The sequence below is a fragment of the Ranitomeya variabilis genome, chromosome 4 (genome assembly GCF_051348905.1).
Source record: "Ranitomeya variabilis isolate aRanVar5 chromosome 4, aRanVar5.hap1, whole genome shotgun sequence".
Taxonomy (NCBI): Eukaryota; Metazoa; Chordata; class Amphibia; order Anura; family Dendrobatidae; genus Ranitomeya; species Ranitomeya variabilis.
The window spans coordinates 387,753,225-387,771,477 of NC_135235.1; the positions used below are offsets into that span (position 1 = coordinate 387,753,225).

At 48.8% G+C, this 18,253-nt stretch overlaps 1 protein-coding gene across 5 annotated transcripts in view; it reads right to left on the reverse strand.

Moving 5' to 3' along the window:
* The window catches only part of LOC143764855 (uncharacterized), a 52,541-nt gene that overhangs the window by 24,776 nt on the left and 9,512 nt on the right, over positions 1 to 18,253 (reverse strand). For 4 of the 5 annotated variants that reach the window (XM_077250890.1, XM_077250892.1, XM_077250889.1 and 1 more), the window contains exons 2-5: positions 6,037 to 6,128; positions 5,761 to 5,946; positions 5,553 to 5,679; positions 5,337 to 5,471 (exon numbers count right to left, since the gene is read on the reverse strand). In XM_077250890.1, coding sequence (XP_077107005.1) covers positions 5,337 to 5,471; positions 5,553 to 5,679; positions 5,761 to 5,946; positions 6,037 to 6,117 — 529 coding nt within the window. In that variant the 5' untranslated portion in view covers positions 6,118 to 6,128. Of the gene's footprint in view, positions 1 to 5,336; positions 5,472 to 5,552; positions 5,680 to 5,760; positions 5,947 to 6,036; positions 6,129 to 8,303; positions 8,557 to 18,253 lie in introns of those variants that run through there. The other variant, XM_077250893.1, reaches the window with a different exon arrangement.

Below are 18,253 nucleotides of genomic sequence, written 5' to 3' on the forward strand. Positions count from 1 at the left end.
GGTCTGGAAGTACCCACGGGTTGGATACTGACATGCTCATCATCCAAGAGAACCAAGGCCTCTTCGGCCAGAACGGGGCTATCAAGATCACACGAGTCCTCCTGAATCTTCCTCAGCACTGCCGGAATCAGAGCAAGAGGGGGAAAAGCATATGCTAGATGATGGAGCCACGGGATCAGGAACGCATCCAAAGATACTGGGTTCCCCAATGGTGTTATGGAGCAAAAAGTGTTTACTTTTTTGTTGAGGTTGTTTGCAAAGAGGTCTATGTTCGGTACCCCCCATTTTTCCGTAATTTGGGTGAACACAGCTTGATTTAGCTCCCCTTGCTTTAGACGGGAACGACTCAAAAAGTCCGCTCTGAAATTGTCCACCCTTTTATGTGAAGACCTGACAGGGATAGAAGGTTGCTTTCGGCTATGTGGTGGAATATTGATTTGGCTACTTCCATCAGTTTCTGAGAGCGAGTACCCCCTTGGTGATTCAGGTACGCTATCACTACCCTGTTGTCTGACATAATACTGACATGGTGGGAGTGAAGGGGTCCCAAGAACTCCAGTAGTGCAAATTTGGCCGCTAGTAGTTCTTTCATGTTGGAGGATTCTTTTGCTAGAGTCAGTGGCCAAGTACCTTGGGCTAGCAAGTCGTTCAAATTAGCCCCCCACCTGCTGGGGCTTGCATCCGTGGTTACTATTTTTGAAACTGGAGTTACCCATGGGACATCTTGGGAAAGATTGCTTTGCGATGTCCACCAGTTTAGTGACTGAATTGTGCACGGAGATAAACTGAACCGACCTTCTAAATTCCCTTTTAGAGAGACCTCCTCTGACAAGATTTGCCATTGAAGGTCTCTCGAATGGAGCGGAGCTCATTGGACTGCAGGGATGCAGGATGTCAGATTCCCAAGAGGGACATGGCTTGGCGGAGGGTTATGGAGGGGAGATTTTGCATTTTGGATACGAGCCCTGATATTTTTTGTATTTTTTCCAGAGGAAGGCGGCACTCCTCTTTTATGGAGTCTAGAGTGAGACCCAGATATTCTGGGATTTGGGATGGTAGTAACCTGGATTTTTTTAAATTTATCAACTAGCCCAGTACATTATTGCCTCTAGTTGTTTGTTGCAGTGTTGGGGAGAGGAGCCGATTACCAAAAGGTCATCTAGGTATGGCATTATCAGTGTGTCCTGTTCCCTCAGGTGAGCCATTACCTCTGCAACTAGCTTGGTAAATACCCTTGGAGCTATGGCTAGCCCAAAGGGGAGGGCTGAAAATTGAAAGTGGTGTAACACTCCCCTGATGTGAACTGCTATCCTGAGAAACCTCTGGTGATGTCTGTGGATAGGGACATGATAGTAAGCGTTCTTCAGGTCCAGGACTATCATGAAACACAGAGGAAACAGCATTTTTATAGATGTCTTTATTGTTTCCATCTTGAACGCTTTGACCTCTAGGTATTTGTTTAGGTTTCTCAAATTTATGATAGTCCTGTATGACCCATCCATTTTTTTCCCTCAGGAATAGAGGGGAATAATACCCTTGCCCTTTTTCTTTGGGGGGGGGGGGGGGGGGGGACTTCTAGGAGAACCCCCTTGTTCACTAGGCCGATGATCTCATTTTCCAATGCTAGTTGCCCTTCCCCTGAAGATCTTGGCGAAGTTATCATAAAGGAAGGACGAGGGAGTCTGAGAAATGTCAGTTTTAGTCCCGATTTTATTATATTCAAGATCCATGGGCTGCAAGTAATTTTCTCCCAGGCCGAGAGAAAGAGGGACAGTCTTCCCCCACCTGTGGCAAACATTCATTGGGAAGGTTTCTTGTTGTCACTGGGGTTCTTATTGAACAAGAACCCTTTATTCTTGTTCCTCTTATCTTCCCATTTGTCCCGGTTTTTCCCTGGCTTCCTTCGGAAAAACCTCTTGCTCCGAAAGGGCCTTCTGTAGGAAGAAAAACCTAGGGAAGGGAAAGATTTCTTTTTATCTCCCGCTTTTTCTAAGATGTCACCTAAGGTGGGGCCAAATAAGAATTCCAACAGAACAATGCTCCATGCGGACAACACCATAACCCTAGTGAGTAAAGCTACGCGTTTCGACCGGAAAGGTCTTTGTCAAAGCTCAACTACCATGATTCCAATTAGAATAAATGGAATCCTTCTGCCAATCTGGCAGCTCCAAAGAGGTCACATGTTCCGCGATTTACAGTACAATACAAATCAATGTGAAAAAAAAAAAGGGGCTGTGCACATGGTGCAGAAAAATCCACGCAGAAACGCCGCAGACCCCAAAGAAGTGCACGTCGCTTCCCTTGTGCAGCTCTGAAGCGACGTGCACTTCTTTGGGGTCTGCGGCGTTTCTGCGTGGATTTTTCTGCACCATGTGCACAGCCCCCTTTTTTTCTTTTTTTCACATTGATTTGCATTGTACTGTAAATCGCGGTGCAGTTCTGCAGCGTTTCCGCAGCAGAAACATCTGCTGCAGTTCTGCACCAATTCTGCACTAAATCTGCATCGTGTGCACATACCCTTATTGTTTTTGGTTCAAGCATTTTATAGGCAATAGGACCTTTTGAACATGTGACCTCTTTGGAGCTGCCAGATTGGCAGAAGGATTCCATTTATTCTAATTGGAATCATGGTAGTTGAGCTTTGACAAAGACCTTTCCGGTCGAAACGCGTAGTTTTACTCACTAGGGTTATGGTGTTGTCCGCATGGAGCATTGTTCTATTGTGTTTTTAATGTTTTCATTAAAGTTTTTCATTTTACTCATTTAGAGCTGGAACATTTTTTTATTTTTTTTCTCCACTAATCTGCATCTTGTCAGGATCGGGTTCCGTGCTCTGCTGGAAATGGTGAGCTGGCTTTTTTTCTCTTTTTGTCTTCTTCAAATAAGAATTCGCCCTCACAGGGGATGGTACACAATTTGGATGATGTTTGTAGGTCCCCTGGCCAACACTTAAGCCAGAGGGAGTGCCTAGCCGCGCTAGAAAAAACTGCTGACCTAGCAGCCAGCCTGATTGAATCGGCCGAAGCGTCCGCCAAAAAAGCGGCCGTCCCCCTCATCACCGGCAAGGTGTTTTGTATGGAGTCTCAGGATGATTTCCCTTTTAGTTGGCCTTCCATTTGGTCTAACCATATCATTAATGAACGGGAAGTACATGCGGTGGCGACTTCAGGCTTTAGGCTACGTTCACACGATCCGGATTTTGATCCGGATCCGTAGCGGATTTTCAGCTGCGGATCCGGATCAGTTTTCCATGTTGGTTACAGTACAATGTAACCCAATGGAAAACCAAAACCGCTGTGCTAACGATCCGTTTTTCCGCTGGAAAATCCGCGCGGATTTTCCAGCGGAAAAAAGAAGTAGCATGTCAATTCTTTCAGCGGATTCCGCACCGGTTTTCCAGCAGCTCCAATAGGAAACTGCTATTGGAAACCCGCAGTGGAAAACGCTGAAGAAAAAGGATCAGAAAACGCAGCTCAAATTCACTGCGGAATTTAGCTGCCGTTTTCCAAAAACGGGCAGGAAAAAAAAAGGATGGAAATCCTGATCGTGTGAACGTAGCCTTAGACCTCCCCTGGTTGCTTCCCAGGAACTTTTTTAGAAAGGAGTCTGCCTTTTTGTCCATGGGATCTTTCAAGACCCCATGTCTTCAAATGGTAGGGCGAATTTCTTTGATGCCTTAGCTATGGCGACATCTAGTTTAGGGGCTTTTTCCCAAAAGGAGCAAGATTCATCCTCAAAAGGGTATTTCCTTTTAGGCGTCAGTAACGCCTTCCTTATGGGTTTTTTCCACTCTTTTTTGATCAGTGCGGATATTGTGTCATTAAGGGGAAATGCCCTCCTCTTTTTTTGTTCAAGACCCCCGAACATGATGTCCTGAACCGATCTTTTTGGGGAAGGGTCCACCAACCCCATAGTGCTTCTAACCGCCTTAAAGAGGCCATCTGTGTCCTCCAAAGGGAAACAAAGGGACCCCCAGAGGAAGAAGAGGATGATGAAGAAGAAGAAAAAGAGTTAGACGTATCCAAGTCCACATCATCACTGTCCGTAATATTAGACCCAGGGGACGGAGACCTGTGCCTAGTCTTCCTCCGCTTTTTACCGCTTTTAAGGGATCTAAAGGTGTCTTCCACCTGATTTTTTATCAGGGTTTTGAGGTCGGCTGCCAACCCGGGAAGCCCTTTGGATACTGTCTGCTGTTTACACATGTTACAAAGTCTTTTCTCCCAGGTAGTTGGAAGGTCTTCTCTACACAGGGCACATATCCTATGCTTAGTTTTGCCTAAGCTTTTCTTCCCCTAAAGTAAGAGACAAATATACCCTTACTGTCACTGACTTTCACGAAGATCACTTACTACCTCACGGACCCATAAATACCGGTTGGGGATGCTCTGCATCTGTCTTTTTTCCGGACGCTGTACTGGACTCTTTGCTATGCTGGGACCTTTGGCGTTCTTTACCGGTAGTATCTTGGTGTCCTTTTTGCTGTCGCCGCTTTTGCTGCTGCGGCGATGCTGGTGGCGATTCTGGTAAGGGTGACGCCCCCAGGTCGCTCATAGTGCCTGTGTTGCGGCTGTGCTGCAGCTGTGCTACCGCTGCTGTCCCACAGAAGCACCTAAGCAGGGCACCCTTTTATGTGGCGGTAATTCCCGCCGCCAATTTAGGCCTGTGCAGTAGCGCTGTTTGTCGGCGCATGCGCAATGGCCCGTTATCGCGATAATCCCGGCCAAATCCCGCGCAGTCGGATCAAAGATGGTGCCGCGCATAGCGTGCACGCTGCACACCGGAGCCCCCGGCTTTTTGCTGCTTGCAGGCTGATTTTCGGGAGGGAGAGCACCACTCTCCCCGCAGCCACAGATGGACCGCCCTGGATGATTATCGCTGCTGCAGCATCTTACTCGAGGAGATGGCCGCGAACTCCATGCCACCTCCCCCGCACACCCTAGAGGCCCACTAGCCCCAGCGGTGGTGCTTCAGGTCACCACACCAGCCGAGGCAGGGGGCCCCCCCGCTACCTGAGTCGGACTGAGTGGCCCCGGAATCCAACGACGTCTTCTTGTCGGTAAGCTGTAGGTCTCCCATCAAGGACAGGAAACCAACTGATGCGGGAGAGAGGTACCGCCTTTTTATCTGTAGGTTTCCTGTCCTTGGTGGGCGGATCCCCTCTCTCCGTGCTGCCGTCATGGGCGTCAGAGAAAATAGAATAATGTACTTCTCTTTATGTAGTGCTCGACACCTCTAGAACTTTCCCATAATGTTTACCATGCATCACATATGTCTCAATCTTCCTCTTTTCTAATACCAAATGGACAATCCTAAGTAATATTTTACCACAATACCTGGTGTTGAATTCAGTATTACTTTATTTTCCGATGACACCTTAGCTTGACCTTTCGGATGATCTTGAGACAATTGAGAGGCATCTTTTGAATTTGTACTTTTTTGCAGATTTTTCTTACTGAATCCATCTGTCTCTGTAGGAAACACATATTGATTTAATACACAGTCCATATGCAAAGCTGGGGTATCCTGGTGACATGTGAAATTACTCTAACCTGTACTTGGAGACTTGATGGGCTGGGGAATCCCAATAAAGTCCTTGTACAGATCCTTGTGTCCTTCTATGTACTCCCACTCCTCCATGGAGAAATAGACAGTGACGTCCTGACATCTTACAGTAATCTGACACATAATGACAGTCATTATCCACATACCACTAGTGATATTTTTGCATAACGTCCCCGTATTCCCAGTGGCGCTCACCTCTCCAGTCAGCAGCTCAATGATCTTATTGGCGAGTTCCAGGATCTTCTGATCGTTGTTCTTCTCTTCTGTCAGTGAGTGAGGTGAAGGCTCCATTGGACTCTGGCTTCCACTCCAACCACTTGAGATGTGCGGCTTCCACAAAGCTTTCATTTGTTTACTTGACTGCTTTAATGGTCCATAATTCTAATTTCCAAAAAAAGAGGGAATAAAATATCATCCAACAGCATAACCTGTAATGATCTGATGTTGGTCTCATTTCTTCAGAGGCCTCACCTCACCAGTCAGCAAATATATAATCTTAAGGGTAAACTTTAGTATCATCTCAGTGTTATCCTTCCTCACTCCATCCATCATTACCCCTCAGTCTGTAAGAGATACAACAAAATAAATATATTATACATCTTATATTCTTATTTCTTGAGCCAATTACAAATGGAGTTAATTCTGTATTCTGGATCAAAGTCTTGCCCTACATTCCAATTTTTCTTTTCTTAAAGATGTCCTGTACCAGTTGAGATTTCATGATCAACTCATTAGTAGCAAGAGTTTGGTGTCAGCAGATCTTTATGGAACTACCTGAACCAGTCATAATTTCTGTATGTCGACCTGGCTAGAGCATGCTGGATAACATCTGATATAATGGGACCCACAATGTCCAGAACACCACAATCCATATAGAACAGTACATCACATCGCTCAGAGACAACCCAGAAGTTTGTTTTATTCCTTTTTAATGGACAATGCCTGCTGGGAAGTGAGGGAAAGGAAGTTCCAGCTATTACAATGTAATATCATAATCAATGAGTGGACGGCAAATTACAAAGCATGAAATTAATAAAGTCTCTAAAGAAGCTATGACCACCAATCAATAATATAATGTAAAACAGCAGAGTGTGATTCTAAATTAAAAATTAGCTTTTAATAAATTCATTAAAATTGGTAGACCCAAGGTAATCAAATACACATAAAGGACTCACAGTATATCACATTTCAACAGAAGAAATGCCAATAACAAAATCGAACTGCCTCAGGCCTCAAATTCTGTGTTTCTCATGAATCGACCTATCATGAAGTTGAGGTCTGATGTGAACTGGCAGTGCAGAAAAGTAGCAGATTTCACATCACCGATCATTTAGCAAATCAGACCACACATGCTCTCCATATACACATATATTACTAGACGGAAAGCAATGACCACTTAAAATGGTGTGCGAAAAAAGTATGAACAGTTTCACCTTATCAACATTTAACAAGATGATGACCGTTTTTAACTGGTGTAAAGGCTGGGGAGATGGCACATCCTTATCCATACAAATACCCCATCACTGAATATCACCAGTTTCTTAATAACCCCCAGTGTAAGATATTGAAAAGGTATACTTCCCTACGCGTTTCGTTTTCCTGTACTCATCAGGGGAAGGTTCCTGTAGTTCTCCACTAAGATAGGAGGTTTATCAAAAACGGGGTGCTGTGACGGTCTTACGTGCCTCTTACCGGCTGTTGTTAAATAGACTGCCCGCTCTTTTCGTGTCTCACTGCTTCAGCATCACTTCCTGTGCGTCCGCTGTGGAACGCACAGCTGAACCGCACACACAACATCCGGCGCGCCGCTGAGCTGCACATGTCATCTCCTGCGACGTGTGCCCGGTGTTGCCATGCCAGCGCCTGACTGAGCCATAAATCTCTATTCATGGGGTATTTGTATGGATAAGGATGTGCCATCTCCCCAGCCTTTACACCAGTTAAAAACGGTCATCATCTTGTTAAATGTTGGTAAGGTGAAACTGTTCATACTTTTTTCGCACACCATTTTAAGTGGTCATTGCTTTCCGTCTAGTAATATATGTGTATATGGAGAGCATGTGTGGTCTGATTTGCTAAATGATCGGTGATGTGAAATCTGATACTTTTCTGCACTGCCAGTTCACATCAGACCTCAATTTCATGATAGGTGGATTCATGAGAAACACAGAATTTGAGGCCTGAGGCAGTTCGATTTTGTTATTGGCATTTCTTCTCTTGAAATGTGATATACTGTGAGTCCTTTATGTGTATTTGATTACCTTGGGTCTACCAATTTTAATGAATTTATTAAAAGCTAATTTTTAATTTAGAATCACACTCTGCTGTTTTACATTATGAAATTAATAAAGCAATGAATTATCTTGAATGTCACGCTGTGAAGGTCTCAGTAAGGAAGAGGGGCTTCAAACTGTCCCTTGAGCTAGGACCTTAACTATCCTTGTCCCGGGGGTACTCTTGATGGTAGAGAGGCCAGAGTCTCCAACTTTACTATGCTCCTGTAAAAACACTGATCTGTCCCCTCCCCCACCCCATGAGGCATGGGACAGAAATGAAAGGTAAACAAGACACAAAAAACAAAACAGTGGTATCAGAATACCTCTATCATACAAAAGCATTACCCAACAATAGGGAGCAGGATAGGGACAGGGAGGAATAAACTAAAGGGGAAAAGGGACCAAGAGATAAACACACACACACACATACAACAGCAAACTACAAGACACCACAACTCCAACCTGCAACTACTTAGCTTTAGCACAGGAAGACGAATCTCCAAGAGCAACCACAATCTCCTATTCAGCAGTGTCTCCTAGGAGCAAGGAAGCATAACTTTCACTGGCAAGACAGAGAGGGTCTGGGCAGGTTTTATAAGAAGAGTTTATGACCAGATCAGAAGCAGCTGAAATGAAGCTGCATGTTTCTGACCAGCATAGAAAGGGCCGTTAACCCCTACAGCACCAAAGGAAACCAAATCCATTTAAATGGAATCCAAACACACAGGCTAAATGGAAGATCTGCGATTCACAATACGCAGTGATCTATCCTCAGATCTCTCAGGCTGGCGTGACTCACTTGTGACAATTAACTAGTATGTGACATCCACATTTTCCAGTTTGCTTTTTAACCCAGTCGAGGCTGATACATATCAACAACTTTCTCTTTTGAACCCTCCTGGTAAAGTGTTCATTGACCACTTTACATCGGGGCAGTGTGTCACTGCATGGCTGCCAAATAAGGCCAATCACCAGGTCCATGAGCAGAGTCTTTGTTCTTTCCACAAAGAGAGGAATAGCCCAAAAAGAACATATTCTTCATTATACCTATATAGGTATGGCACACAACAGCAACTAGAAGGCTAGTACTAGGATGCTGATACTTCATGTAGACGGGACACCACATCCCACTCCTCCTGTTACTGATCCCACAGACAGGACACCACATCCCACTCCTCCTGTTACTGATCCCACAGAGAGGACACCACATCCCACTCTTCCTGTTACTGATCCCACAGAGAGGATGCCACATCCCACTCCTCCTGTTATTCATCCCACGGACACCACATCCCACTCCTCCTGTTATTGATCCCACAGACAGGACACCACATCCCACTCCTCCTGTTATTGATCCCACAGACAGGACACCACATCCCACTCCTCCTGTTACTGATCCCACAGAGAGGACACCACATCCCACTCTTCCTGTTACTGATCCCACAGAGAGGACGCCACATCCCACTCCTCCTGTTATTCATCCCACAGAGAGGACACCACATCCCACTCCTCCTGTTATTAATCCCACAGAGAGGACACCACATCCCACTCCTCCTGTTATTAATCCCACAGAGAGGACACCACATCCCACTCCTCCTGTTATTAATCCCACAGAGAGGACAACACATCCCACTCCTCCTGTTATTGATTCCACAGAGAGGACACCACATCCCACTCCTCCTGTTATTGATCCCACAGAGAGGACACCACATCCCACTCCTCCTGTTATTAATCCCACAGAGAGGACACCACATCCCACTCCTCCTGTTATTAATCCCACAGAGAGGACACCACATCCCACTCCTCCTGTTATTGATTCCACAGAGAGGACACCACATCCCACTCCTCCTGTTACTGATCCCACAGAGAGGACACCACATCCCACTCTTCCTGTTACTGATCCCACAGAGAGGACGCCACATCCCACTCCTCCTGTTATTCATCCCACAGAGAGGACACCACATCCCACTCCTCCTGTTATTAATCCCACAGAGAGGACACCACATCCCACTCCTCCTGTTATTAATCCCACAGAGAGGACACCACATCCCACTCCTCCTGTTATTAATCCCACAGAGAGGACAACACATCCCACTCCTCCTGTTATTGATTCCACAGAGAGGACACCACATCCCACTCCTCCTGTTATTGATCCCACAGAGAGGACACCACATCCCACTCCTCCTGTTATTAATCCCACAGAGAGGACACCACATCCCACTCCTCCTGTTATTAATCCCACAGAGAGGACACCACATCCCACTCCTCCTGCTATTGATCCCACAGAGAGGACACCACATCCCACTCCTCCTGTTATTAATCCCACAGAGAGGACACCACATCCCACTCCTCCTGTTATTAATCCCACAGAGAGGACACCACATCCCACTTCTCCTGTTATTGATTCCACAGAGTACACCACATCCCACTCCTCCTGTTACTGATCCCACAGACAGGACACCACATTCCACTCCTCCTGTTATTGATCCCACAGAGAGGACACCACATCCCACTCCTCCTGTTATTGATCCCACAGAGAGGACACCACATCCCACTCCTCCTGTTATTAATCCCACAGAGAGGACACCACATCCCACTCCTCCTGTTATTAATCCCACAGAGAGGACACCACATCACACTCCTCCTGTTATTAATCCCACAGAGAGGACACCACATCCCACTTCTCCTGTTATTGATTCCACAGAGAGTACACCACATCCCACTCCTCCTGTTACTGATCCCACAGACAGGACACCACATCCCACTCCTCCTGTTACTGATCCCACAGAGAGGACACCACATCCCACTCCTCCTGTTACTGATCCCACAGAGAGGACACCACATCCCACTCCTCCTGTTATTAATCCCACAGAGAGGACACCACATCCCACTCCTCCTGTTATTAATCCCACAGAGAGGACACCACATCCCACTCCTCCTGTTATTAATCCCACAGAGAGGACACCACATCCCACTCCTCCTGTTATTGATCCCACAGAGAGGACACCACATCCCACTCCTCCTGTTATTAATCCCACAGAGAGGACACCACATTCCACTCCTCCTGTTATTGATCCCACAGACAGGACACCACATCCCACTCCTCCTGTTACTGATCCCACAGACAGGACACCACATCCCACTCCTCCTGTTATTGATCCCACAGGGAGGACACCACATCCCACTCCTCCTGTTATTGATCCCAGAGAGGACACCACATCCCACTCCTCCTGTTACTGATCCCACAGAGTACACCACATCCCACTCCTCCTGTTACTGATCCCACAGACAGGACACCACATCCCACTCCTCCTGTTACTGATCCCACAGACAGGACACCACATCCCACTCCTCCTGTTATTGATCCCACAGGGAGGACACCATATCCCACTCCTCCTGTTATTGATCCCACAGAGAGGACACCACATCCCACTCCTCCTGTTATTAATCCCATAGAGAGGACACCACATCCCACTCCTCCTGTTATTGATCCCACAGAGAGGACACCACATCCCACTCCTCCTGTTATTGATCCCACAGAGAGTACACCACATCCCACTCCTCCTGTTACTGATCCCACAGACAGTACACCACATCCCACTCCTCCTGTTACTGATCCCACAGACAGTACACCACATCCCACTCCTCCTGTTACTGATCCCACAGACAGGACACCACATCCCACTCCTCCTGTTATTGATCCCACAGGGAGGACACCACATCCCACTCCTCCTGTTACTGATCCCACAGAGAGGACACCACATCCCACTCCTCCTGTTACTGATCCCACAGAGAGGACACCACATCCCACTCCTCCTGTTACTGATCCCACAGAGAGGACACCACATCCCACTCCTCCTGTTACTGATCCCACAGAGAGGACACCACATCCCACTCCTCCTGTTACTGATCCCACAGAGAGGACACCACATCCCACTCCTCCTGTTACTGATCCCACAGAGAGGACACCACATCCCACTCCTCCTGTTACTGATCCCACAGAGTACACCACAACCCACTCCTCCTGTTACTGATCCCACAGACAGGACACCACATCCCACTCCTCCTGTTACTGATCCCACAGACAGGACACCACATCCCACTCCTCCTGTTATTGATCCCACAGGGAGGACACCACATCCCACTCCTCCTGTTACTGATCCCACAGAGAGGACACCACATCCCACTCCTCCTGTTACTGATCCCACAGAGAGGACACCACATCCCACTCCTCCTGTTATTGATCCCACAGAGAGGACACCACATCCCACTCCTCCTGTTATTGATCCCACAGAGAGGACACCACATCACACTCCTCCTGTTATTAATCCCACAGAGAGGACACCACATCCCACTCCTCCTGTTATTAATCCCACAGAGAGGACACCACATCCCACTCCTCCTGTTATTAATCCCACAGAGAGGACACCACATCCCACTCCTCCTGTTATTGATCCCACAGAGAGGACACCACATCCCACTCCTCCTGTTATTGATCCCACAGACAGGACACCACATCCCACTCCTCCTGTTACTGATCCCACAGACAGGACACCACATCCCACTCCTCCTGTTATTGATCCCACAGGGAGGACACCACATCCCACTCCTCCTGTTATTGATCCCACAGAGAGGACACCACATCCCACTCCTCCTGTTACTGATCCCACAGAGTACACCACATCCCACTCCTCCTGTTACTGATCCCACAGACAGGACACCACATCCCACTCCTCCTGTTACTGATCCCACAGACAGGACACCACATCCCACTCCTCCTGTTATTGATCCCACAGGGAGGACACCACATCCCACTCCTCCTGTTATTGATCCCACAGAGAGGACACCACATCCCACTCCTCCTGTTATTAATCCCACAGAGAGGACACCACATCCCACTCCTCCTGTTATTGATCCCACAGAGAGGACACCACATCCCACTCCTCCTGTTATTGATCCCACAGAGAGTACACCACATCCCACTCCTCCTGTTACTGATCCCACAGACAGTACACCACATCCCACTCCTCCTGTTACTGATCCCACAGACAGGACACCACATCCCACTCCTCCTGTTATTGATCCCACAGAGAGGACACCACATCCCACTCCTCCTGTTACTGATCCCACAGAGAGGACACCACATCCCACTCCTCCTGTTACTGATCCCACAGAGAGGACACCACATCCCACTCCTCCTGTTACTGATCCCACAGAGAGTACACCACATTCCACTCCTCCTGTTACTGATCCCACAGAGAGGACACCACATCCCACTCCTCCTGTTATTAATCCCACAGAGAGGACACCACATCCCACTCCTCCTGTTACTGATCCCACAGAGTACACCACAACCCACTCCTCCTGTTACTGATCCCACAGACAGGACACCACATCCCACTCCTCCTGTTACTGATCCCACAGACAGGACACCACATCCCACTCCTCCTGTTATTGATCCCACAGGGAGGACACCACATCCCACTCCTCCTGTTACTGATCCCACAGAGAGTACACCACATTCCACTCCTCCTGTTACTGATCCCACAGAGAGGACACCACATCCCACTCCTCCTGTTATTAATCCCACAGAGAGGACACCACATCCCACTCCTCCTGTTACTGATCCCACAGAGTACACCACAACCCACTCCTCCTGTTATTAATCCCACAGAGAGGACACCACATCCCACTCCTCCTGTTACTGATCCCACAGACAGGACACCACATCCCACTCCTCCTGTTACTGATCCCACAGACAGGACACCACATCCCACTCCTCCTGTTACTGATCCCACAGACAGGACACCACATCCCACTCCTCCTGTTATTGATCCCACAGGGAGGACACCACATCCCACTCCTCCTGTTACTGATCCCACAGAGAGTACACCACATTCCACTCCTCCTGTTACTGATCCCACAGAGAGGACACCACATCCCACTCCTCCTGTTATTAATCCCACAGAGAGGACACCACATCCCACTCCTCCTGTTACTGATCCCACAGAGTACACCACAACCCACTCCTCCTGTTATTAATCCCACAGAGAGGACACCACATCCCACTCCTCCTGTTACTGATCCCACAGACAGGACACCACATCCCACTCCTCCTGTTACTGATCCCACAGACAGGACACCACATCCCACTCCTCCTGTTACTGATCCCACAGACAGGACACCACATCCCACTCCTCCTGTTACTGATCCCACAGACAGGACACCACATCCCACTCCTCCTGTTACTGATCCCACAGACAGGACACCACATCCCACTCCTCCTGTTACTGATCCCACAGACAGGACACCACATCCCACTCCTCCTGTTATTGATCCCACAGGGAGGACACCACATCCCACTCCTCCTGTTACTGATCCCACAGAGAGGACACCACATCCCACTCCTCCTGTTACTGATCCCACAGACAGGACACCACATACCACTCCTCCTGTTACTGATCCCACAGACAGGACACCACATCCCACTCCTCCTGTTATTGATCCCACAGGGAGGACACCACATCCCACTCCTCCTGTTATTGATCCCACAGAGAGGACACCACATCCCACTCCTCCTGTTACTGATCCCACAGAGTACACCACATCCCACTCCTCCTGTTACTGATCCCACAGACAGGACACCACATCCCACTCCTCCTGTTACTGATCCCACAGACAGGACACCACATCCCACTCCTCCTGTTACTGATCCCACAGACAGGACACCACATCCCACTCCTCCTGTTACTGATCCCACAGACAGGACACCACATCCCACTCCTCCTGTTACTGATCCCACAGACAGGACACCACATCCCACTCCTCCTGTTATTGATCCCACAGGGAGGACACCACATCCCACTCCTCCTGTTACTGATCCCACAGAGAGGACACCACATCCCACTCCTCCTGTTACTGATCCCACAGACAGGACACCACATCCCACTCCTCCTGTTACTGATCCCACAGACAGGACACCACATCCCACTCCTCCTGTTATTGATCCCACAGGGAGGACACCACATCCCACTCCTCCTGTTATTGATCCCACAGAGAGGACACCACATCCCACTCCTCCTGTTACTGATCCCACAGAGTACACCACATCCCACTCCTCCTGTTACTGATCCCACAGACAGGACACCACATCCCACTCCTCCTGTTACTGATCCCACAGACAGGACACCACATCCCACTCCTCCTGTTATTGATCCCACAGGGAGGACACCACATCCCACTCCTCCTGTTATTGATCCCACAGAGAGGACACCACATCTCACTCCTCCTGTTATTAATCCCACAGAGAGGACACCACATCCCACTCCTCCTGTTATTGATCCCACAGAGAGGACACCACATCCCACTCCTCCTGTTATTGATCCCACAGAGAGTACACCACATCCCACTCCTCCTGTTACTGATCCCACAGACAGTACACCACATCCCACTCCTCCTGTTACTGATCCCACAGACAGGACACCACATCCCACTCCTCCTGTTACTGATCCCACAGAGAGGACACCACATCCCACTCCTCCTGTTATTGATCCCACAGAGAGGACACCACATCCCACTCCTCCTGTTATTGATCCCACAGAGAGGACACCACATCCCACTCCTCCTGTTATTAATCCCACAGAGAGGACACCACATCCCACTCCTCCTGTTATTAATCCCACAGAGAGGACACCACATCACACTCCTCCTGTTATTAATCCCACAGAGAGGACACCACATCCCACTTCTCCTGTTATTGATTCCACAGAGAGTACACCACATCCCACTCCTCCTGTTACTGATCCCACAGACAGGACACCACATCCCACTCCTCCTGTTACTGATCCCACAGAGAGGACACCACATCCCACTCCTCCTGTTACTGATCCCACAGAGAGGACACCACATCCCACTCCTCCTGTTATTGATCCCACAGAGAGGACACCACATCACACTCCTCCTGTTATTAATCCCACAGAGAGGACACCACATCCCACTCCTCCTGTTATTAATCCCACAGAGAGGACACCACATCCCACTCCTCCTGTTATTAATCCCACAGAGAGGACACCACATCCCACTCCTCCTGTTATTGATCCCACAGAGAGGACACCACATCCCACTCCTCCTGTTATTAATCCCACAGAGAGGACACCACATTCCACTCCTCCTGTTATTGATCCCACAGACAGGACACCACATCCCACTCCTCCTGTTACTGATCCCACAGACAGGACACCACATCCCACTCCTCCTGTTATTGATCCCACAGGGAGGACACCACATCCCACTCCTCCTGTTATTGATCCCACAGAGAGGACACCACATCCCACTCCTCCTGTTACTGATCCCACAGAGTACACCACATCCCACTCCTCCTGTTACTGATCCCACAGACAGGACACCACATCCCACTCCTCCTGTTACTGATCCCACAGACAGGACACCACATCCCACTCCTCCTGTTATTGATCCCACAGGGAGGACACCACATCCCACTCCTCCTGTTATTGATCCCACAGAGAGGACACCACATCCCACTCCTCCTGTTATTAATCCCATAGAGAGGACACCACATCCCACTCCTCCTGTTATTGATCCCACAGAGAGGACACCACATCCCACTCCTCCTGTTATTGATCCCACAGAGAGGACACCACATCCCACTCCTCCTGTTATTGATCCCACAGAGAGTACACCACATCCCACTCCTCCTGTTACTGATCCCACAGACAGTACACCACATCCCACTCCTCCTGTTACTGATCCCACAGACAGTACACCACATCCCACTCCTCCTGTTACTGATCCCACAGACAGGACACCACATCCCACTCCTCCTGTTATTGATCCCACAGGGAGGACACCACATCCCACTCCTCCTGTTACTGATCCCACAGAGAGGACACCACATCCCACTCCTCCTGTTACTGATCCCACAGAGAGGACACCACATCCCACTCCTCCTGTTACTGATCCCACAGAGAGGACACCACATCCCACTCCTCCTGTTACTGATCCCACAGAGAGGACACCACATCCCACTCCTCCTGTTACTGATCCCACAGAGAGGACACCACATCCCACTCCTCCTGTTACTGATCCCAGAGTACACCACAACCCACTCCTCCTGTTACTGATCCCACAGACAGGACACCACATCCCACTCCTCCTGTTACTGATCCCACAGACAGGACACCACATCCCACTCCTCCTGTTACTGATCCCACAGAGAGGACACCACATCCCACTCCTCCTGTTATTGATCCCACAGAGGACACCACATCCCACTCCTCCTGTTATTGATCCCACAGAGAGGACACCACATCACACTCCTCCTGTTATTAATCCCACAGAGAGGACACCACATCCCACTCCTCCTGTTATTAATCCCACAGAGAGGACACCACATCCCACTCCTCCTGTTATTAATCCCACAGAGAGGACACCACATCCCACTCCTCCTGTTATTGATCCCACAGAGAGGACACCACATCCCACTCCTCCTGTTATTGATCCCACAGACAGGACACCACATCCCACTCCTCCTGTTACTGATCCCACAGACAGGACACCACATCCCACTCCTCCTGTTATTGATCCCACAGGGAGGACACCACATCCCACTCCTCCTGTTATTGATCCCACAGAGAGGACACCACATCCCACTCCTCCTGTTACTGATCCCACAGAGTACACCACATCCCACTCCTCCTGTTACTGATCCCACAGACAGGACACCACATCCCACTCCTCCTGTTACTGATCCCACAGACAGGACACCACATCCCACTCCTCCTGTTATTGATCCCACAGGGAGGACACCACATCCCACTCCTCCTGTTATTGATCCCACAGAGAGGACACCACATCCCACTCCTCCTGTTATTAATCCCACAGAGAGGACACCACATCCCACTCCTCCTGTTATTGATCCCACAGAGAGGACACCACATCCCACTCCTCCTGTTATTGATCCCACAGAGAGTACACCACATCCCACTCCTCCTGTTACTGATCCCACAGACAGTACACCACATCCCACTCCTCCTGTTACTGATCCCACAGACAGGACACCACATCCCACTCCTCCTGTTATTGATCCCACAGAGAGGACACCACATCCCACTCCTCCTGTTACTGATCCCACAGAGAGGACACCACATCCCACTCCTCCTGTTACTGATCCCACAGAGAGGACACCACATCCCACTCCTCCTGTTACTGATCCCACAGAGAGTACACCACATTCCACTCCTCCTGTTACTGATCCCACAGAGAGGACACCACATCCCACTCCTCCTGTTATTAATCCCACAGAGAGGACACCACATCCCACTCCTCCTGTTACTGATCCCACAGAGTACACCACAACCCACTCCTCCTGTTACTGATCCCACAGACAGGACACCACA